This window comes from Ascaphus truei, chromosome 4 (genome assembly GCF_040206685.1).
Source record: "Ascaphus truei isolate aAscTru1 chromosome 4, aAscTru1.hap1, whole genome shotgun sequence".
In the NCBI taxonomy this organism is placed as follows: Eukaryota; Metazoa; Chordata; class Amphibia; order Anura; family Ascaphidae; genus Ascaphus; species Ascaphus truei.
The window spans coordinates 260027437-260052319 of NC_134486.1; the positions used below are offsets into that span (position 1 = coordinate 260027437).

Below are 24883 nucleotides of genomic sequence, written 5' to 3' on the forward strand. Positions count from 1 at the left end.
TGCTAATTAGGAAACGGGTATTTAAAGCTGGTTTCCTGGTTCCTCTCTCCTCTCTTCAAAAGCCTGAAGGCAGGACAGCTGCTAACAAGCTGAAAGGGGAGTACTCTCTAAACAGGGTAAATTGATCCTTTTTAAACTTGTAAAGTTCCTTATTTTGTTTGTTGGAAGCGGGCAAGCCAGTTATTGCTCAGCTGAGCAGGGTCTTGTTTTGTATTTGTTCTCAAACCTTTGCAGTCTCAGTGCCTGGGTCCGAATAAACCAGGCAGAAAGCCTGCTTAAAGGAACAGTACATTACTGTACGTCTCATTGTTTTACTTACCCTAAAAGACTGTGTTCTAGTGGATCCGGACTGACGGTGGAGCCCCCTGAGTAAGCCGTTTCTCACACTGTGGAGAGTAATTGTTGTTTCTAACTGTTTTCTATCCTTCACATTTCATGCAACGTATCACGTACACTAGATCCATGCCTTAAAAAGGACTTTGTAAGGGGCGCATGCACAGTGCCATCCATGATGGCTGCTTAGTCGAGAAGCTCCACGGTTGTGGGCTCTCACCGTGCTCTAAAACCACGAATAAAACAATCCTTTCATAAATATTTCCCGGTGGGAAACAAAGTTAATACTCTATATAATGACGAAGTTGTACCTCTCAAGAGGTTTCACAGTTTTTTATAACGAAGGAACCTCACAAGCTTCAATCTCAAAATGGTATAAATCTGCATGCCGAGTCTTAACTGGAGTTAAGCTCCAATGAAGAAAGCCTGGCTCCAGTCATGAAAAGACACCTCAAGGCGAATCTGAAAAACTTGTTGCAAACTATTAAGGCTAGGTCCCCAGTGGCCGTTGTGGCGCACGCTATGGCATGTGCGTCACACACCCCAGCACAGCCCTCTATGGGGCAGGCCCCAGTGGCCGTGTATGCGTGGGCGCGCAAAGGGCTGTGACGCGTTTGTCTTCCCGTGCTGCGACACGGTCACGTGCTCCGTGGGAAGCCAATGGAAGGGCTGATATGCCCTGCCATGGCCGTGCCCCCCATCATGACCACGCCCCTCCGCACATCCAATAGCTCCTCTACAGACCGTAGATCACAGCTATAATCTGTGAACGCGCTGCAAGGCCGCCATTTGCATGTACAGCAGTAAATACTAGGGCCGTAGCCTTAGAGCATGATTCCAGCAGGATCTCCAGAAGTCTATCACAGAGATCATTTCCAATAGAGATTTAAAAAAAAGGCCTCTTAATATCAGATCCAGGGAAAATCTGTGAAAGAATTAGGGAATACTATTCAGAGTTGTTCAATCTGAAAAGCCCCCACGTGAAAAAGCCCTATGTCTGCCAAGATTTATTCCTATCCTACAGAAAATAGGGACAAGATGTTATCTGAAGTAGATAAGCAATTTCTATAATAGCCTCACGTATGAGAGAATTTTGGAGACCACTAAATCTCTCATAAATAACAAAGCACTGGGTCAGGATGGCCTTTCAAATGCTTATTATAAAACAAAATACCACCTTCTCATACCCCATTTGGTTCTTCTCTTTAACCAATTTATGAACGGAATGCCCTGCCCCCCAACACATGGCAGAAGCTAACATTGTAGTGATCCACAAGGACAGCAAGGATAAAAATGAATATGCTAGATATTGACCAATCTCTCTACTAAACACGGACCTAAAATTGTACGTCATTGTCCTTCCAATAGGTTAAACACATACCTATCTGGTATTGTCCACTCTGACAAAGTGGGCTTCATCCACTGCTGTCAGGCCTTGGATAACACCAGGAGATTGGTCAATATTATACATCATATACATAAAGCAAAGCCGTCATCGGTACTACTGGTGATCATTGCTATCCGTCATTTCGTTTTATGAAGAACGGATTATCCGACGTGTCACAATGCATTCCGTGGAACGGATTATCTGATGTTGCCGCTGCTCATTAACATGGAATTCGCTGTCCCTATCCACTGGCAGTCTGCGGAATGGATTCTGCCAGATAACTAAGGACCTTAGACACTGAAAATTACTTTGATAATATAGGCTGGGCTTTTATCTTTCATGAGAGGATTAAAGGCCTTTATTCAAACCCCGCAGCACCGGTAACTATTGAAGGCCACCAGTCCCAATCAAAATTATCTTTGATTTCTCTTGGTATAACACACACTTTAAATATTTCAATATACATAACCTCGTATAACTCTTTATGCAAACATAATTTCCCCCAGCTATATAAATTCATTTTAAACTCATCTCCGAATGGAAAGACTGTGAGTTGTATTAGTTTGGCCTTATGGCTGCATTAAAGATGACTATCTTCTCTAAATTTGTATACTATTTGAGTGTTTTTCCCATCAATATCCCAAAGAGTGATCTACTGTATCTGTAGGCTACACAAAGAATTCAAGAAATTCATCTGGAATCACAAAGACCCCTGTATAAAGAGCCAGGTACTTCAAAAACCCAACACAATTGAAGGACTAGGTGCTCCAAATATATTTAAATATTACAAAACAGCCCACCTAGGCTAACTAATCTACTTACATGATGAACCAGGGTCCCAGAGATGGGGTAGATATTGAAGCAAGGATTTACATGCCTGCTCGGCTTGGAGATATCAGAACCCTGAGATCGTTGACCTGCTCCACTCACCCTATAGTACACTACATGTGTGAGCTGTGGGATCAACATAAATCCACACATGATGTCTCTCCGTACACCTCTCACCTGACGCCAATTTATTTCAACCCTACTTTCCCGCCCAGAATGAGTACAGAAGCACTCTCCAAATGGGAGGCCTTTTGAGTGACCTGTCTCTATGATTTTGTTACGAAAGGGCAATGTAAGACCTTTCTATTCTTCTGAGACACTTATAACATGTTGCAAAATAACTTTCTATCTTATTGCCAAATCAAACATTTTGTAGAATCTGTTGGCATCTTTTCAATATCTATGTGACTCAGCCTCCCATCTCAGGAGCATAACATCTACAGTTTATCAAATACTCCTTTCCTCCTGACAAAGCAAAGGATAACTACATGACTCTCTGGGAAAGGGATTTATGTCAAGATCTAGATAGTGAAGACATCTGGGAAGCGGTAAAGAAAATCTCTATTAACACAATAGCTAAAGAAAACTCATAAAATATTATACAGATGGTACCTGACTACAACCAAACTCCACTGCATGTTTCCTAACTGTTCAAACAGGTGCTGGGGAGGATGTGGTTAGGTGTGCTCACTTCTCCATAGATGGTGGACATGCCCAAAGATTACTTCCCTGTGGAAAAAATAGCCAGTTTGATCTCTCAAGATGTTAATGTAGATATTCTGCTGGTCCCATGGTGTAAACGTATCCCAGACATACACAGATTTGAAAACAAACATACAATAGCCAGGACTGGAAATCCCAGACAATCCCAAGTTTGTCGCAAATCAAAAACAACAACTGAGAAACAATGAGCATGGAAAAACGAACTCAGTATTTGAATGACACAATGCTCAAATTTCAAAATTTACGGAGTCCACGGTTGGGCAAGTTTGCACAAACAATGAATATAGATTTGTTTAGACTCTAACTCTTTCACCCATTCACTGCTGCTCTGATGCTGATCCCCCTATTTTCCCTCCCCCTCCTCCCCTTCCAGTCCTTTCTAATGCCCCCCCCCCTTGTATAATAGAACTCAATTTCACAGAAAACATATCCAGCTGATTACACAATATTCAACATAAGCCCCATAAGTTATAGTACAAGTTGCTTATTTATACTATGTAAAACGTCAAAACATATTGGATGTTTCTGTAAAGCATTCTCTGTTAATGTAACGCCTGTATGCCCGCAGACCTGGCCAGTCCCCAGTACTGAGGTGGGAAGGGTATTACCACACACCCACAGCAGTGAGGGCGTTCCTGGAGTGTGGTATGGCGTTGCCGGGCCTGTAGGAAGATGGTTAGATATACTTGCAACGCCTTTGGGGTTCAGAGTAAGAGTAGTGATGTCCGTGTGTCAGAGTCCAGGGATATAGAGATCAGGATCGTAATGTTCGTAAGCCAGAGTCCAGGGATCACAGAAGTCAGCAAAGTCGTGTCCGTAAGCAGGGTTCAAGGGCAACAGCGAGCAGGGTAATCCAGTACAAGCAGAGGTCAAGCCAGGGAAATCTAGGGGTAAGCAGGAGCAGGAACAGAAGCTGGAAAACACAGGAGAGCCAAGCATAGGACTGCACACACAGAGGTTACAATGAACTATGCAGAGCAATGAGAGAGGGGACAGACAGGGGTTATAAAGGAGGGAACACCAATGGGAGCTAGAGGAGGAGCAGAGGGTGAAGTGGGAGACAGCAGGGATAGGTGAGGAGGAGAAGAGGAGGAGACAGGTGAGCCAGTGAGGGAGATAGCCTGCAGAGCATGAGGAGGAGGAGCCAGGAGTCTGAGAGAGCCTACAAGAGGAGTGTGTGCACGCGCCCTCTGTAAGGTTAGAGTGCGCGCGCACAGGCTGCGTCACAAGGCGCGCGGAGCGCCGCAGGAGCACCCGCCGGGGATGGAAGATAGACAGATGGAGGTAAGGGGACTGGAGCGGGAGCCGAGGGGGCCGTGAGCAGGAAGCGCCGCAACGGGGAACGGGAGACCGAGAGGGTGCACGTGTCTTGTGGGGAGCGCGCGCCAACGCTGAGATGACATCAGAGACTGCCGCAGAGGGACAGCTGCGGGCGGAGGAAGGGAGAACAGCAGGGGAAGGCAGGGAAGGAGCAGAAGAGTCAGGCAGGAGTGGAGCGCCACTGAACCATCACAGTTAATGATCCATGTACCTTGTAAAAGGCTTTCCCTCGAATGCGCCTCCCCTTTTTTTTACTTTTCTGTACCGAATCCCCCCACATTTGTGTTTCTATTCTCACAACTGCAAAATACAGAGTATAAAAAAAAGGGACTTTAGTTCACCAATATTTCAAAGGTCAAATATAAAATTATTGACATATTAAATGCTCTTTCTGCATATTGAAACCTGTGTGTGTAATACATACTTACGGCAGTAAAGTCAATACTTAGACACCCAAAGAGAAGGCTCAGACTGAGGAAGGAAAAGCGTTCTGCCAAGGATGTTGTGGTAGACCTTTAAGTCTGGAAAACCCTTTACCAGCTTTGAACGTTTGGGAGCACAAGGGAAAATGGAATAACATTGTAAAATCATTTTTTAATTTTTTTTTTTTAAATAGTAAAAGTCAACTACTGTAATCTTTTCTCACATATGAAGGTATACCATTTAGAAACCTTTTTTTCACCATGCCTCCTTGAGCAGCCATGAAAGTGGCAGGCACATTTCTTATAGACCAATTGAGAGACAAAGTAAGGAAATGTGTTTAGCTCCCTCAGCATGAACCGTTTTAGTCTACGTACATTTCTCATTTATACTTTGTAACACTTTGTGTTTTAAAGGATTCACCGACAGCTGTGACTCTTGGACTACGCATGGAGGAAATGATTTTCAACCTCGCCGATGCACACTTATTTTTTAATGATTTGGAGGTAAGCCAGAATCTTTGCTGTAGATGTTACTATATTTGGTCTGTAAGTGTTCATTCGAACTGCTTTGGTCCTCTCATTTGGTGAGCAGAGATGTGCAAACCAGTTTGTTTACCAAACAAACCTTATTGATTTTCTTCACAGATATTTCACAAACTTAGTGCAAGTTTATTTTGAAATGCAAGCAAAAGTATGGCAGTATTGCACGTGGGCGCATCAAATGAAGGAGTAACTCAGTGGTAATGGCACTGCCTTTGAAGCATGTGAATTCAATTTGAGTCCCGGTGTCAGCTCTCCTTGTGATCTTGGAAACTTTACCTACCTGTACTTTAGATAGTAGGCTCTATGGGGCTGGGACACATTGGGATTGAAAAATTCTAGCTCTTGATATCAATGGATAAGCCAATAGAAGTGGGAAAACTGTGGGGTAGCGTCATTTGCAGTTTATGTTATTCTTTCGGTGGCATAGAGTTCTTTATACAAGAGTATACACGTCTGGAAATATTAGCAATGGCCTTCAGTTAACAATCTACAGTGTATGGTATTTCCAGTTTTTGTATTCTATTTTATCTTTTTATTAGGAACAGTCTTGGCACAAATGCATAAGCTAATCAATAGTGCCCTCTTCTGGCCTGTAATTTCTATACACACAATGCAAAGTAGAAGTGTGATGAATACATTTAACTTCATATTTTGTTTGATATACTTTTACCTCACCGTTTTCAAATTAAATGCACATCATCTTTCATTATAACATAATGTCAGAAGATACAATTAAGTAAATGCATGCATGTGTACGCAGATGTATTCTGTGCCATAGGAATTATTTTGTAGTGTGTTAAGCTACTGTATAAGTAACATGAGCAGAACTTACCCAAGCAATACTCGTTTTGAGAAATAAGGATCATGATTTATATCTATACAGTAGTATAATAAAGTTATTGTTGGGGAAACTAAAGTAACATCACGGTATACATTCTCCTCCTATGTATGGATACTATTTCTTTTTCTAGGAGTGTGATCAGGTCCACGTAGATGATGTCTCCTCTGACGATAATGGCCAAGACCTAAGGTAAAAGAGGATCTGAATGTACTTATGATATTACCTTTTTCCTGCTCACACTTTCAACATTTTAGTACTTTTTTGTATCTGAGAGATATTGATATAAAATATCTTCCGTGCTGCCTCTTAAAAATGTGTGTGTGTGTGTGTGTGTGTGTGTGTGTGTGTGTGTGTGTGTGTGTGTGTGTGTGTGTGTGTGTGTGTGTGTGTGTATGTAGGTGTGTGGTGTTTAGAAAGGTTTTCTGTATGATTTCTAAAGTTAAATAAATATATAATTTGCTAAATTGGACTACTGTTTGACAAAAAATTGCACTTTAATAGAAAAATGTTGTCTAATTTTTTATATGTGTGGATTCTCACTGAATCTTATGGATTCCATTCATTAAATTCTTTTAACTACAAACCCCAAACTGAAAATAAATCAAAGGCAAACTGCTCAATTAGAACAGATATAAGTCCATTATAACGTGCCTCAAGTTGTGGGGCCACCCAAAAATACAAAAGAAAAAATGAAGAGGGTTGCAGCACTGCGAAAAATTCACTGTTTCTTTGATAGTCCTTACATGGTTGCCGCTTACAAAATAGTAGTCTTCTCAGAGCAGGTGCTGCATTTCTATTTCTTTCAATCAAACATGCATTCAATTAAACATTTCTGGCCACACAGGCCCAACTCCCTTGATGACCTACTGTACCTGACCAAGGGCCCAATTGGCAAGAAATGTATCACTGCTATTCAGTGAGCGTCATCCTTATGTGGAATATCGAAGAAGCAGTGAGGTTTTTTTCGCATGCCATTTCTCCATTTTTTCCTCGACTGCAAAACTGAAACATAAATAACACTTGACTAACCAAAGAAGAAAAGCCCCATTGAAAGCAATATTTTTTTCTGTGATAAGTGTGGCGTTTTCTCTTCAGCTGGCAGAGCCCTATGAAAAAGACTCCTCAAAGGGAGTTAGTGAGTTTCTCTTACAATTAGAGATGAGCAGATATCTCCAAATTTACCTTTCAAAATTTTAGCAAAAGTTCACATTGCTCAGAATTACGCCAGTTTTGCCAATTTCAACAGAACGTTGCCACTTTTTGCCAGAATTTTGATAAAATGGTAATGTATAACGGGCCACACAACTTCACACATTGACTTTTTGCCATCATTTATTTGGTTAACTCTGTCGATTTTGCTGCCCCCCCAAAAAATATTCAAATTTTATCTGGTTTGCAAATGTCAGCAAATATTTTGCACACATCTACTTTCAACGAGCAAATTGCACTCCCAATGACAGGCATGTGTATGCACCATTTTTGAGCACGCTTTGGAAGCATTCTTTGAAATACTTTTAATAACTTTGTCCTCCAAAGCTCTTACAGTTTTGCCACTGACGGCTTTCGAGCAGCAGCAAGCAGTACGACTCTATGCTTACCAACTGGTGTCAGGGGAGGCGTGGACTGGATGCGCAAGCTGGCTTTCCGTTACAGACGAGTAAAAGAACTGTACAATACTTACAAGAACAATGTAGGAGGTATTCTCTATAGTCTATTTTTGGATGCTTAGAATGTTCATGTACAAATGGGGTAAGGGAAAATATGTTTTCTGTTTCAGTATAGCACTTACAGTATATTCTCTGTGATCTTCTCCACAAAATGTTCTACATTTGGCAAAAAATTGAAGAAGTAGATTTTGTGCAACATGATTGAACGTTTTTTTTTTTTTTACATTTTCAATAAATTAGGATTATTTTAAAGCTATATTTTACTATACAAATGGCTGCATATGTTTACCCCAAAGCATGCAGCACTTTACCCAAATCATATTATCAGTGCATGCACAATTGTGGATCCGTGTCTGGGATCAAAAGGGACCATAGAGAGTGTTGTAGTATCGAAAAACTCTAACTTTACTTGAGTCATGTACATTTGGGGACACTGATACCTGGATATTTTATATGTATATGTAACGGGTATTCCACCCCACCCAATCGCATATATAGTGTGGGTGAGTAGAACATGCGGTGTTACCGGTGTGATGCGTATACCTGCAGGCTCACAGGAGGTCTGAGCCTCCGCTAGTGAGAGCCTGGGGTGAATCCTCTGGAACGTTTCTTCTTTCAGCGCCTCCACCTATGTAGGATTCTATAGAAATGTAGAATGACCCTACATAGGAACCCACTCAGAAACCACACACACAGGGATTATATAACTAATGACTTTACTAACAAATAATAATAACCTGTGTCCCTCTCACTAGGAGACACTAACAGGGACGTCTCGCAGGACGATTCCCCAACACTAGGTGATCCCACCCAGTGTCCCAAGAACCCCACCCAATGTCCCGTACTCCTACAGAGATAGTCAATGGGTGACTGCGCAGTCACTAAGAACCTCTAGGCCTGTTGGTGCACATATGATGGTATAATACCTGCCGAGCACTCCAGTGCTCGGGTCAGCAACAATCTTCTCAAAGGATCAGTCGGGCGATGCCTCCTTCTGATCCTTCAACCGCACTCCTTGTACGTGGACCGCTAGAGCGGTCCCACTCCGAAACAGTCTCTGTGGACCCCAACGTGGTTCCAACCGCTTCACGGAACAGCAACCTTTACTGTGTCCCTATCTTCCTAATGGGGCACGTGCTGCACTATAGGCCGTCCCTATAATACAGCAACCTGTGGTGGCTTGGGAAACTCCTATGGGCCTAAAGGGTTAGGACCTGTCCCCCTCCCCTAACTACCCACGTCCCTTCGGCCTCACTAACGCTAACAGCCAACGTGCTGCGCAACAAGGTGCCTGCCTGTCAGACCTCACAGCACTGACAGCCGTGACTCTGACAAGGCAGCACTACACTAAGGGCAGCGTCCCTATCTTGGGCCTCCCTCAGCACTTACCCACTAATCTAGTGGGGAGTTGGGGCCTACCTGGGGTGTGGGTACCTATATGGGTGCAGGAGCTGCACTCGCTCCCCGCACCCTTCCTTCCCTCACAGCTCCCTGACTTCAACTGACAAACCTGAGTGACAGGGTCCCTTACTCTAAGGCAGTCCCTGGCAACACTCCTATCATAGGGTAACTCAGAGCTATCTGGGACCAAGGGGGTGCTGGCCTAATACAGGGGATCCCTCTCTCCTGCACCCTATCTCCTTCCCTTGTCTGCTCCTTCCTCTGACTGACCACGCAGCTCTCTGCCCGCGAAACTGTATCCAATTCCTCTCAGACTCTTGGCCCTCATTGGCCACACTGTACCACCTGGTGTGCCTGGCCCTAATCCTCATGGGAATTGTAGTCCCGGGGCACTTACAATAACATTGGGGCCGCTTGCGTGCCTTCCCTCTGCCTACACTAACCCCTAATGGCTGCCACAACCTCTCACTAGCTATCCCTACTCTCGCGCGACTCTCCTGCGCCTTCCCTGCCCTCACGCAACTGTTCCCTGCCCTCGCGCGATCTTCTGCGCATGCGCGACTATCTCAGGCCGCTGGGGACTCACTGCGCATGCGCGACCAGGCGCAACATGGCGGCGCCCTATTCGCCCGGCTCCGGGAGCGCCGGGAGCCCTGAGACGCGCGTGCGGCCTTGGCAACCCCCGAGCCGAGACCTGACCGCTCTCTTCCCTGCCATCGCCGGACGGAGCCGCCATTGGACGCGGCGGCCCCCGCGATCGGCAGTCAGGTGAGGAGGATGCTGGAGTGCTGGGGAGACCTGGCTACACTCTCCCCCTGGTGGAAAATCCAACGTCCTCGCTTGGATAACGCCTTACCCTGGTACACAGTTATACAATAAAAAATGGCATGTCATAATTGGTACACTTATCAGGTCGACTTTACAGCTCAGATTACATGGTACATCACACTCAATAATCGAGACCAGCTGAGACCATTTGTGGGGTGCCCTGAACTGAACATGTGGGGGTACCTCACTTTTGCGTCCGTGAGCCTCCCCCAGAAAAATTTCTTGGAGAGCACACTCTAGAGTGAAGGAGTGGAAGGAGTAGCACAACGTCTTTTAAGCAGGCCTTTACCCGGTCATCCGTGGCTTGGATGCGGTAGACCAGGAGGCCAGGACCTTTCCCGCGGTCCACTACCTGAGGAATGGGGCGCTCCTTTTTGGGCTTAAAGGAGGCAGCTTTCCCTGAATCTCTCTCCACACAGTCTTTGTCCCCATATTTTTGCGAGGCTTCCACTGGGAAGCGAGCACTGGACAATGTCTCTGTTTCACCTGGCAGGGGGTAAAGAGCAGACACCTTACCACTGCGGTGAATCATGGTGGCCAACAGGTCCTTGGGGACGCTGTCAGTTCCCACCTTGGTGGTATCAGGACCTGTCCCCAACTCTTCTGGAACAGTCCACTCACGCGCTGGAAACTCGGGAGCGTTGGATCCCAGTCCTGGGACCACTTGTGTCGGAGCGCACGGGCTCACACTCAGATCAGGAGTCGGTGCGAAGTAAGGAGGTTCCTCACCACTCCGCTGGCTTTCGATAGGCTTCTCTTCATCTGGCACGATAGGCAGTGGGCACTGGTCCACTCGCACCACTGGACAGCTATCTTCTAATGAGGACACCTCCGCCAGGACGCGATGCAGAGGGGAGCCCTTTGCCCGGGCGACCAGACTTAAGGAGCCATCGTGCTCCGCGGTCACCTGGAGGCTCACCCCCAACACCCCTGGGGCAGTCGACTCACCCTTGTCTTCATTAGGTACTGGTCCCAAGCCTAAGACCGATGGTACCATCGTAGTAGGCCGGACTGATCATTGTAGGGCACACGGGCCCACAGCAGGGTCCGCAACATCTGGATACACCTCCTCTAGGGCACACGGGCCCACAGCAAGCTCTGTATCCGCCGAAATAGTTGGTTCAATGATTTCACTAGAGGAAGATGGGGGTATAGACACCTTACCCTGTGATTCCTCTGTCTCCTCTGTATCACTGCTGGGGTGGTTCGCCGGTAGGCGCATCGCCACCGATGGGACTTCAACCTCTTCCCCGGAGGATATCACGATAGTATCCTCCGCACGGGAGTCACCGGGGTCTTCTGCGATACAGCCAGTGGTTGTTGGTACGAAGCTGGCGTGCTCCGGTATCTCCACTGCAGTCGCGCTCTTCTCCGCCAATGGTTCGCTTGGCTCCTTAGCTGGCTGGGCAGGAGGTTCCTGCTCTACCACTAGGACATCCTCTTTGAGAGGATCTGGAACCGGTTCTGCAACATGGTTTTGAACACACGGGTCCACTGAGGCCTCTGGAATTAGGACAGACTGATTAGCAGTGTCACTCACTTTTGCAGAGGGGTCAGGCTTCCCCGCTTCTTCCTTAGCTGGCTCCGTAGCCTGGGGTGTAATATGCTTCAAGAACCGCACACCGCAGCATTCACATTCGGGCTCCCACGCCAGTGCACCTCTAGAACAGTCACAGGTGGGACTAAAACACTGTATCCCCCTTTCTCCGCCTACCTCAGTCGTCTTGAAGTCTAGCGTAACTGGGACATGTCAGCTCCCTCGGCATTGGCTTCTTGCAGGCAGGGGCACATTAGCATAAGGCCATCTATTCCTGGCGCTCGCCAGGCCACATACACATTGGGGTGTATGTCTTGACAGTCTATCTCATCCTCAGACATCATCTCATCCTCAGAGAAGAAAGAGTCTATTACTGCATCAACGTAGGGTTGAAGATCGCAGTGCTTGCTCCCTCTGGTGGAATCTGAAGGAAGGGCACTTTCTACAAGGGAGTGGTTTTGGCTCTGCACTGAGTCACTCACATCACAGGGGAGGGCCTCTGATTTTCGCACCAATCCCGGACAGATTGTTGCAACATCTTGCTGTGCAGGTTGGCAGTCAGCAGCACGTGCGCTCTCCTGATTTGGCGGGAGACGCCATTTTGCTTGGTCTGCGTAGACTAGGGGGTACCCTTCTGAGGGGCCCCCGGGCATGAACAGTGTGGACGGTGCCTCTGCCAGGCATATATCCTCAGTGTTGGTTACTACAAAAAGAATGGTTTTCCATGTGGACGTGGGATCTTGTTCCTCATCTAAGACACATGTCCACGGCCACCCAGGAATTTTACACATATACTCCCGGACCTTAAGTGTGGGTATAATAGCGGGAATGCCTCCTACCGCCACTACCTCCAGGGTCTAGATATTGCCTCAAAGCCCAGGCAAGTACCTCGTGTCCGGACTTTACAAACATGGTGACAAAAATAGGGACAATTTGGAAACAATTGGAACAGGGCACCCCAGGTGGTCTCTCAGCAGCGCCTCCAAATGTAACGGGTATTCCACCCCACCCAATCGCATATATAGTGTGGGTGAGTAGAACATGCAGTGTTACCGGTGTGGTGCGTATACCTGCAGGCTCACAGGAGGTCTGAGCCTCCGCTAGTGAGAGCCTGGGGTGAATCCTCTGGAACGTTTCTTCTTTCAGCGCCTCCACCTATGTAGGATTCTATAGAAATGTAGAATGACCCTACATAGGAACCCACTCAGAAACCACACACACAGGGATTATATAACTAATGACTTTACTAACAAATAATAATAACCTGTGTCCCTCTCACTAGGAGACACTAACAGTGACGTCTCGCAGGACGATTCCCCAACACTAGGTGATCCCACCCAGTGTCCCAAGAACCCCACCCAATGTCCCGTACTCCTACAGAGATAGTCAATGGGTGACTGCGCAGTCACTAAGAACCTCTAGGCCTGTTGGTGCACATATGATGGTATAATACCTGCCGAGCACTCCAGTGCTCGGGTCAGCAACAATCTTCTCAAAGGATCAGTCGGGCGATGCCTCCTTCTGATCCTTCAACCGCACTCCTTGTACGTGGACCGCTAGAGCGGTCCCACTCCGAAACAGTCTCTGTGGACCCAACGTGGTTCCAACCGCTTCACGGAACAGCAACCTTTACTGTGTCCCTATCTTCCTAATGGGGCACGTGCTGCACTATAGGCCGTCCCTATAATACAGCAACCTGTGGTGGCTTGGGAAACTCCTATGGGCCTAAAGGGTTAGGACCTGTCCCCCTCCCCTAACTACCCACGTCCCTTCGGCCTCACTAACCCTAACAGCCAACGTGCTGCGCAACAAGGTGCCTGCCTGTCAGACCTCACAGCACTGACAGCCGTGACTCTGACAAGGCAGCACTACACTAAGGGTAGCGTCCCTTTCTTGGGCCTCCCTCAGCCCTTACCCACTAATCTAGTGGGGAGTTGGGGCCTACCGGGGGTGTGGGTACCTATATGGGTGCAGGAGCTGCACTCGCTCCCCGCACCCTTCCTTCCCTCACAGCTCCCTGACTCCAACTGACAAACCTGAGTGACAGGGTCCCTTACTCTAAGGCAGTCCCTGGCAACACTCCTATCATAGGGTAACTCAGAGCTATCTGGAACCAAGGGGGTGCTAGCCTAATACAGGGGATCCCTCTCTCCTGCACCCTATCTCCTTCCCTTGTCTGCTCCTTCCTCTGACTGACCACGCAGCTCTCTGCCCGCGAAACTGTATCCAATTCCTCTCAGACTCTTGGTCCTCATTGGCCACACTGTACCACCTGGTGTGTCTGGCCCTAATCCTCATGGGAATTGTAGTCCCGGGGCACTTACAATAACATTGGGGCCGCGTGCGCACCTTCCCTCTGCCTACACTAACCCCTAATGGCTGCCACAACCTCTCACTAGCTATCCCTACTCTCGCGCGACTCTCCTGCACCTTCCCTGCCCTCACGCAACTTTTCCCTGCCCTCACGCGATCTTCTGCGCATGCGCAACTATCTCGGGCCGCCGGGGGCTCACTGCGCATGCGCGACCCGGCGCAACATGGCGGCACCTATTCGCCCGGCGCCGGGAGCCCTGAGACGCGCGTGCGGCCTTGGGAACCGGCCGCATGCGTCCCCGGCAACCCCCGAGCCGGGACCTGACCGCTCTCTCCCCTGCCATCGCCGGACGGAGCCGCCATTGGACGCGGCGGCCCCTGCGATCGGCAGTCAGGTGAGGGGGATGCTGGAGTGCTGGGGAGACCTGGCTACATATACATAATACACACTGAAGATTGTGATATACTGTATAGTATTGTTAATAAATGTCCATATTGCAATTGTCATATTGCATAGTTAATTGTACTGTACATGTGAGCCATGAGTAAAATAGGAGACATATATTACCCCTGGGAAGGTGATAGATAACCTCAGGCCCATATTATTTCTAGACCAACTTTTTTTTAAATTACCTGAACATGGGGGGTTGGGGGGAGGGACCTAGAGCTGATCCGTGGTCCTCTCACTTCTGTAACTCACAGTTCCCAAAGCCGAGCAGGTTTGTTCACCAGTCAAAAATAGCCAAGTGGACAAAAAATGGCTGTGGAGTCACGGCTTGCTCTGACGGCCAAAAGAAAGTTGCAACTTTATCAGGAGTGCATTACAATTATCAGATCATATAGCTGAGTAGATCAGAGGGAGATTCAGTAAAAGTCTGAGCTGAAATCTCAGAACTTTGTTTTAATTTTGTGAGTGCATTCGGTGTTAATGAGTTGCTGACTCTCTTCCCAAGCTCACTTAGACCTCTGACAAGCCTTGTAATTATTGCTGCTCCAACTACAGATATTTTATGGTTTGTGTGGGCTTTTCGATTTGTATCCCTTTTTATTTGAGAAACTGTGTTTCTATTTGCTGTAGGTATGTTTTTATGTAATTTACTGCCATGGCTTTCATGGAATTAAATCACACTAATAATTAAGTCTGTCCATTAAGAAACCTTTTTACTCCTGATGAAACTGCTTTTTTTGGCATGCACACCCAAAGTACATTTTTGTGTAATTTTGTTTAGTGACAGGGCCGGCCTGTCCATTAGGCGGTCGCCTACGACGCAAAGGTCCTAGGGGCGTATTAATAATAATTAATTATTATTTTTTCCTCTTATTATTTTTTATTTATTTATCTTTTGTTCTTTTTTTTGTCCGGTATTTTGGCGCCCTATTATTTTTATTTGGGGTAGCAGCTCCATGGACACCGAAAAAGTTATCCTTGGTTATGGCAGTGAATTAAAGGGAGGCCTGTGGGTTTTAGGATCTCATTCCCTATAGTGCTTTTGTAGAGACATAATGGGAAAGACTGTTAGTTTTTTTATCCACTTACCCATCCCTTCATAATAACATGGGAAGCAGCTAGCGCACCTAGTGCTTGCCAGTAAAAGCGTGATCAGGACACCATCGTTTTAAGGAAGATGACATTGACATTGTAGAAGAGTACAATAGTGTCAAGCCCATCTACAGTAAAGGCAGTCCTCGGTTATCCAACGGAATCCGTTCTGGAAGTAGCGTTGGATAGTGAAACCGTTGTAAAGCAAGTCCCATGTTAATCAGTGGCAGTGAGCGTTGGATAACGCATTCAGGCGTCGAATAACGCATTCCGCCGTTGAAAAACGTCCCTTATGGTTGCATTATAAAGCATTGGATATGCCATTCGTTGTAAAGTGAAACGTTGGATAACGAGGACTACCTGTATAATGGAAAGATGTATGTACAGTAGTGCTTATTGTAGAGTTTGAATAATATATCCGCGGCACTATTTTGGCATGGTGGACAACCTCTCATACATGTGCTGTTGTAGGACTTCCCATTGCACACATTCCTTTCCGTAATGTTATGTACAGCTGTGCCACAGACAAGTTAAACTTTGCTATAGGGCATAGTGCTTTTATGGTTAAAAACTAGAACTTGCTGGCAGTGTAATGCAGGTGTTGCAATTATTACACCTTGGAGAAGTTGTCAAGTGTTTCCTGTAGAAGATAATGGACAGATGCATCTAGGCAAGCTCACAAATAGAACAGAGTTTTTGTATCACAGACCTGTAACTATACATTTCCATGGAATATCTGATTTCCTCTTACCATAATCATGACTTTCCCGGCATGTTAATTAAGAGTTGAAAGGGGGGTTGTAATAACATTATAAGACTGCAACAGTTGGACTATCTGGTGAATACATTTTTCTGCCGTTACAACAAATTTGACAACATGAGAAAAGCATGCATAACTTAACCTTACAAATCCTTTTTGAAAAATGGAAGCAAATCTTGCATTATACATTCCGTTTCCCCCCTGCTTGTGTTATTGATTCCCTCTCATTCTATCTTGTGATATACAAAGTTATCTTCGATTTAAACTCCCTTATAAATAATAGCCCAGTAATTTTCCTATAGTCAGTGAGTAACTGTGTCGCTGCATACATTTTTTTTAATGTATTGGGAAAACTCTATGCAAAAAAAACCATTTCCCATTTCCATGAAAGCAGCATTTAATCCACGATTTCCTCCCTGTTTGTACTGAAGGATTGTTTGGCCCAGCTAAGAGAGAAGCCTGGCTTCAATTGCGAGCAGATCTTGAAGTCCTGACAGACTCCTGGCTCTCAAATGCACTTAAATCACTATCACTCATTAGCACAAGGTAAGTCAAAATGTATTGCTTACATTTCATCACTAAATACACAGTTACAATGTCACTTAAAACTTGTTTTTATTATTCATTTCTTTGCCAAAATAATATAAAATAAATATCAAAGTAGAAGGGGCATAAAATAGTACATAGTCTATTTATTCTAGCACCATACATAATCTTCATAAGTATATCATAAGTTGTTGTGAATGTGTTATAGGCATATTCCTTGCAACTATTTATATATATATATATATATATATATATATATATATATATTTTCATGGCTACCTCCCTAGGACAAACCCCTGATGAAGTCAGCGCATCAGCTGACAAAATGCATCATATATAATTGAGCGCTGGTTCTTGTATAGATATGTCTATACAATATATATACGTATATACACATGTATAACCTGGTGGTATTTAGACCAGTAAAAACAGTTATTAGTAACTCCTTTTTGGAACCATTAGGATTCTGTGTCGGTGCCAAAATTGGAGTATCCCTATTAAGTTGGTACAGTAGTATGAAGGCAAACATCAATATCAAATCTAATACTAAACAAATAAAAACGAAAAGGGGCAATACATTTGTTAAATGTTTTGGGAAAACCTCTTGACAGTGTATTAAATAGAGGCCTAAAAGAATAATTCTATATCTGCCAAAGTGTCTATTCGGGTCTTTTCGGACAAAAATCCCCATAGGCTACAATAGGGATTTTTGTCTGAAAACTGTCCAAACGGCCACTTTGGCAGAAGTAGAATAGACCCTAAAACTTCTAATATTTTGACAGCAGTAAAAGGGAGATAACTATCACTTTAGTCAATCAGATTTTGTTGTGTTCATGGCGCTTAATAAGTTCCTCAGTCCTGTCAATTGAAGAACTTCACCAGTAATTATATACTTCGTTAATAGCAGAAAAGTTGAAGATGTAGTCTTAGTCAATGTGCGATAATGCAGAAAAAAACAGCTTGATTTACATTCCCATTTCCACACACACTTGTGAAAATATCTCAACCACATATTTATAATATGAAATGTAATGTAAATTTTTTTTTGCTGCAGGAATAATAGTGTGAATGTCTTGGTAACAACGACACAACTTATCCCAGCACTTTCAAAGGTCTTGCTATATAGTTTAGGAGGAGTTTTTCCTATTGAGAATATTTACAGTGCAACTAAAATAGGTAAGTATTGCAAATTGTGACATTATATATATATATAATATATATATTATACTGTAAATATTAGAAGATAGAAAGTGTCAACTCAAGGTTACATAGATCAATTGGCTGGGTGTGTCGGACACAGTCTGAACAGAAGCTTTTTGAAGAGGTGATGCACTCTCGGGTCCTTTAAAATGTTTGCATTTGTTGATAACAGCATGATCAACATTTCGGTCCAAGCATGGACCTTTATCAAGGTAACAGTAGTAGTGAAATGTACCTAGCTTATATACCCTGTTTGTATATAAGTGAACGCCAAAGAGAGTGCAAAGTATAAGCACAGGGATTCTTCCCACAGGGCTTTTCCTTCCTTACCCTGGGAGCTGTACGGAACACCTCCTACCCCCATCGTCTCTTTGAAAAACGCACACACATACAATATATATATATACACCACACCGTATGTAAATTAGCAGAAAGAGATAAAGAGATAATGCAAGTATACCCCTAAAGCAACTTAAAAATCTCTGGTAACAGAAATGTTTTATTATTATTGAATTATAACCAGGGACATAGGGCTGTCTCTACTAAGTCCAAGGCACTTTATGGACCATTACTTTTATTTATTTATTTTAAGCTCTATTTTTATTGAAAATGTTATTTGGATATAAGGGGTACAGATAAAAGAGGACGGGGAAGGAAATCAAGAGCTATGGTCCTTAATTTGAATAAGCCTTCGGTGCCTTGAAGTTTAGCACCACTAGGTAAATCTGGGACATGTTCCTAAACCCCTATTTACTAACCCTACAATTGTTCACCCTATATTTTTAAAAAGATCAAAGAGCTGCAATAATTATCCAACCTCACCCATTCCATATTTACTAATGTCCACCTCCAAAGTCTTTAACCCACCCCAACTTTGTGTTGCTGACCTGCCTGACAGAAACACTAAGCTGGGTATCTAGGGGCAGTTGTACCCTGGTCTAAGGCTGTTAGCCCTCCTTGAAAATCACCAGAATCCTGAGCTGGAAATGTTTGTTACCCAACACTAACATCACTATTTTACAGCTCTTCATATTCTTTATTACCCTTCACAAATATTCAGACATACTGTAGGTCACTATTCAATATGTTGTGATGCTGTGCTGGAGAAGAGATCGGCTTCATTCAAGTGAGTTGGAAAAAAATGTTCAGCAGTATGGGTGGGAAAGATTTCTTCACAGCTTATTAAGTAGGGATTTGTAGTAACCTTAGGTTTGGACATTTCAGGTCTTGCTCTCACCAGACACACTACCACCAAGTTGTTCTGTTTATCACACACAATCCTAAACTTGTACCTGCCTCCACTTTAGATCTCAAAATATGAACCCTCTGCCTTACCAATGGAAATAAATCCTTTCAGCATTTCACTTGACTTCATCCAATCACAACCTCATTAAGAAAAATAACCTAATTCATCCAATCACAACCCCATATTAAAGAAAATAATCTCCTTCCATTCATCTGAACTGACAACATTCACACTGACCCAGAAGAAAAAAATCTCTATAGAGGTCCAGAGGACCTTAGAAAGCCATCCTACACCTTGACAAATAAAAGTAGCCCATAAAATAAGCAGTGCATTGTTTTTTCAGGCAAAGAAAACTGTTTTCAGCGTATAATGTCGAGATTTGGCTCTCACATAACTTATGTTGTGGTTGGAGATGGCCAGGATGAGGCGCATGCTGCTAACCAGGTAACTTGACCCTGAACTCTGGTCTCATTTATCTTCCAGGGAAAGAAAGTTGCTTTGAACGAATAATACAAAGGTTTGGCAGAAAAGTAGTATATGTTGTAATTGGGGATGGTGTAGAAGAAGAACAGGCAGCAAAAAAGGTAAAATGTCTTATGAAATATTGGTGTGATTTTTAGATACTGGTAAAGCTGAATTGTTTTGCATTTTTGTAAATGTATATATTGCCTGAAAGTACAAAACAGGACAGCAATATAACCTTATGGATTAAAGCGCATAAGGCACACAACCCTCAAAAAATCTTTAAATATTTAATTTTAAATTATCCTACCTTATTTGTGACGCTCTACTTAATGATCATTTTCAATGTCTGAAGCAAAGCTGCAAATAACACATGAGGTTGTGTTAGTTTGGAACAAGACAATTGATTAGGAGTGTAGCTACGTTTCAAACTCCTAAGAACTGTATTTGGATGTTGGAAAATAGACATTAATTAGTGAATTCATAAAATATAAAAAGTAAAAGGTTATAAATGTTATGATTCATATACTTTTTACTTCTAAATTCAACTGAGGAACTGGTGCTTTGGGCTTTTAGTAAGCAGCTTTCTATATCATTAAATTGTATTGAGGTGTAAAAAGATACATAGTAACGGACTAGTTAAGCACAAATAAACATATTTACATGAGGTTGTGTTAGTTTGGAACAAGACAATTGATTAGGAGTGTAGCTACGTTTCAAACTCCTAAGAACTGTATTTGGATGTTGGAAAATAGACATTAATTAGTGAATTCATAAAATATAAAAAGTAAAAGGTTATAAATGTTATGATTCATATACTTTTTACTTCTAAATTCAACTGAGGAACTGGTGCTTTGGGCTTTTAGTAAGCAGCTTTCTATATCATTAAATTGTATTGAGGTGTAAAAAGATACATAGTAACGGACTAGTTAAGCACAAATAAACATATGTACATTTGAAATGAGATTTCCTTGTGTTCCATTAACCATAGATGCGTGTCAGATGCACGCAGTTAATCTAGAGCTACAGCAACAGTTCAGTTGCTGACAGGTACACAAGGGGTTAAACAACATGGATGGGAGTAATGATTAAGTAGATTATTTCTTGCACCTGTACAATTAATGGGTTTTTAGGTATATATGTGTGTTCGTTCTCACTCTTTAAATCACATCACCTTGATAAAGGTCCCGTTTGTGGACCGAAACGTTGGAATGATGTCTTGTTGATTCAATACAATATTTTGATTACCATTTGGAGTGCTGCCTCTGATATTTCATCTTGATGCGGTATCGTATTGCCTAAATTATTTTATAGGATTTGCACCCAGTATTTTGTTGATTCAGACGGAGTGCTTGTGGTTCTTTCAAACTGCTATATATATATATATATATATATTTTTTTTTTTTAAATATATATACCTACATTTCCATGGAAAACAAAAGCTTTTGAGTATTTCCACAATCTTTATCTTATATCTTTGGTGATAAGACTATTTGTCTGGCCTCAAAACTATAGATACATTGTTGTTCTTTGTTTTATCTATTGTTTATAATAATTTGGAAGCCCTTGTTAGTTCCCTTTGTGTGCTTGAAGACTGACTACACCTGAATGCTGCCGAACTTTCACAATTGCGACCACGTTGTGCTTGGAGTAGTGAACGTGTGGTCACAAACACAGCCCAGTGACGTGAATGGAAGTGGAGGGTCCTCCACTTTCTTTCTGATTCTGTTGACTTCTCCAGTGGAGAGGTGAATGCGATCTGCTCAATAGAAAACTAGCATTAATGACATACCCTGAGCGTCATAGGACCCCAGGCGCCCCGGCCATCATGATGTTCATGAACGTCATGAGGCACCTTAAGTGTTAATAAACAAAGTGCAGACATTCAAAAGTAAACACCATTAAGTAATAATAATTTTTTAAAGGGGCGGTTCTAATGTTTGTTTTATGTACTGTACGGTATCTATATAAAGATTTGTGTATGTTGTGTGTATGTGTGTCTATCTATCTCTATCTATCTCTATCTATCGTAAAAATCACTTAACTGAACTTCTGTATAGATGAATAATCATCTGTATAGATGAAAACCACTTCTTTTTCCATTCCACTGGGAACACTGGAACGAACAGAGATGCTGCCCAGGGACCTCCCAGCGCCACCAGGAAGTTACAGTCAGAGTGACTGTGAGATCCCTGTGGTGCCTCTCTGTCAGGTGTTCACAGAACAGAGAAATCATAATTTATCGGAACCAACATCAACTATAGAAAATGTCAGTTAAGTGGTTTTTACCTATATGCTTATAGGATTTAATCCCTTTAGTGCCCTAATGACGTACAGCATACATCATGAAAAATGCCACCCCAGAGGCCTTATGACAAAAGCTACTTTTTTAGGCACTCTCCACAGGAGCGCCAATTGCAGAGTACTCTGAAGGGGTGGACCTTCCCTTACGCCTGGTGGCTCGAAACCGGAAAGGATGACGTGATCTCTCCAAAGAGTAATCACATGATTCTTCAGTGCCGGATGGTCCATGGCCAAGGAGGAGAGCAGTGGGGCTGTACCCAGTGGGGCTGCAGGGGTTAAAAAAAGTGTGTGTTCAAGAGAGAACGCACCTTTACTAACAAGACAAATCTTTAAGATTTGTAACACATTGTGAACCAATAACCTAACACATTATAATTATCATAAACACAGCTTGATTAGGTATGTTTTGGTCTGCAAAACCTGTTCTGGTTGGTATCTCTTAAGGGCAAATCTTTCCCAGTCCTGGACTAAAAGTATGTACTGTAATAAAATAACATTTGAAACCATTTAATTACTTTTCCATTGTCTCTTACTTTGTGTTTTCATCTGTTCTAATCTCCGCAGAATAACATGCCTTTCTGGAGGATATCAAGTCATTCAGATCTTTTGGCTCTACATCAAGCACTGGAACTAGAATATTTGTAACTATTTGCAACCTGGACGGCCTTTTTTATATGTATATAAGTATATATATTTTAAGTACACACTGAATTTTTATGTGTGATCAAATGCCTCTGGCTTTTTACACACATGGATTGTCTTAAAAAAAAAAAAGGGAAGAAATATCTGGAATAAACCAATGGAAATGACAAAGAATTCAGATTGGTAAGAGGGGAGCAAAAAAACTTGAGTGCTACATAAAGATACTTTGTGGTCTTACATGGGAGGCAATTTTAATGCATCTGGCCAATGGAAGACCACTGGTACTGTACATGCACCAAAGAAGTCCTAGTTAGACAGTAGAGCATATGTGCAGGACTCTGACAAAGATTGGCACGTGCTTTCTGACCGAAGAGGTGGTGTTCAACATTCCTCAATATGGGATCTTATTCTCAGCACTGAGGTGTGAATCAGACATAAGCCTACCTAACCCGGAAAATCTGAATTTAGAATGCACTCCAACTATATTACGACAATCATGTTTAGACCTGTAATTTTGTGTAAATTATTGACAAAAAAAAATAATAATTTACTGTGACTTTATTAGCAGCTGATTTTGAAAGTGGATGTAACATTTCTGTTTTTTTTTTTGTTTTTTTCCGGGCGGGCGGGGGAACAGGGTGAGATCTGAAAAAAATATTATGCTGTCTCTTTTATAAGTTTGGTGATCAGAATGTGCATAATGATGTGTTGTGCCTTAAAGACAAGACAGTGTTTGTGTGTTACAATGTTATTTTGGTTATACAAATGTAGTTACATGAAATCTTCTTTTGAGAGGGTTTCTTCAGACATGACCAAATTGAGCTATAAAACAGGCAAAGCTGCACTCTCAGCGGCGAAAATTTGTTGCAGGAATAAATAAAAATATTGGAAACGTTGTGTTTTTTATTTGGGTTTTAAATAATTTGTGTTTACAAAAACAGGGCAAAAACCTTATAGAATATATTCAGTATATCTCAGTCACGCTAATTCCAATTCTTCAAAAATGTGAATAGTGCACTGTGAAATGTGATATATTTTGTGTTGCATTCTTGTTGGGCTACATAAATCACATATAATCATATGTAGAGATACAACTATTTTTAGGAAGGAGAACAACATAAATTATTTAATTTGCGCATAAAGTAATATAGCTGTTTGTAATAAATATCATTATTATGACTATTACATACTGTAGCCCTGAGTGTATATTTAACATTATGGCTTTTATAATATAAATATTATAACAACCAGTGCAAGAGTCTAAAGTCAACTGAAGGGAAAGAATTCCACACAGGAATTCCCAGTGAGAGGGAAAAATCTGCTATGCAAGATGCTAAGGGTTATTAATGAAGCTGCAAAGCAGTACTTTAGAAATTAAGCTAACATTATTGGGGTTATACTGTATATCAAGAAGAAAAATGGTAAAGAGCAAGTCTCTTACATATATGCCACAAGTTGGGCTAATTAATGGTGAAAAATTAGCAGTGGGGCGGAATTTAAGCGATATATAAATTGGCATTAATACAGTAAAAAGGCATTATTTTGTCTTATTGACAGTCCCCAAATCACAAGATGATGCAAGTAGAGCAAAATAGCTCAACACAAAAATGCAAGTTCAAAATGCCCCTGTTAGGATCAACTTTGTGTTAATCTTTACAGTGCCCTGTTGACGTACCTAGTAGGACATTGGTCGTAGCACGCCAGAGGCCCCATGCCATACCACTCACGTTTCTTCATACATTGCCCCCCCACACTTCCCACGAGTGATATTTTGAACATCTCTCCGCAATCAATATACCAAGTAAATGTACCATCAACTTTTTCCAACTTGTGAGTGGTTTGGAGATACATGGAGCAATAGAATTAGTCTAAGGAGGAATCACTTGACTCACATGTTTCACTTTTCATATCTGTTAGCGTAACCGTTCTCCTTTTTTGTGCACACAAAAAGCTGACCAGTTATATCTATAAATCTTCACAGTCAAATTGTAAATAAGTAGATGTGTGTTTTTCACTGAAATGCAAAGTCACCTTAATACT

General features: G+C 42.9%; 1 protein-coding gene across 12 annotated transcripts in view; it reads left to right on the forward strand.

Moving 5' to 3' along the window:
• The window catches only part of EYA4 (EYA transcriptional coactivator and phosphatase 4), a 301887-nt gene extending 278152 nt beyond the window's left edge, over window positions 1-23735 (forward strand). For 9 of the 12 annotated variants that reach the window (XM_075597354.1, XM_075597353.1, XM_075597350.1 and 6 more), the window contains 7 exons: window positions 5428-5517; window positions 6528-6586; window positions 7934-8094; window positions 16875-16989; window positions 18044-18165; window positions 19919-20019; window positions 22766-23735. In XM_075597354.1, coding sequence (XP_075453469.1) covers window positions 5428-5517; window positions 6528-6586; window positions 7934-8094; window positions 16875-16989; window positions 18044-18165; window positions 19919-20019; window positions 22766-22846 — 729 coding nt within the window. In that variant the 3' untranslated portion in view covers window positions 22847-23735. Of the gene's footprint in view, window positions 1-5427; window positions 5518-6527; window positions 6587-7933; window positions 8095-16874; window positions 16990-18043; window positions 18166-19778; window positions 19880-19918; window positions 20020-22765 lie in introns of all 12 variants that reach the window. The other 3 variants (XM_075597355.1, XM_075597361.1, XM_075597352.1) reach the window with 1 other exon arrangement.
• The last annotated feature ends 1148 nt before the right edge of the window (window positions 23736-24883 follow it).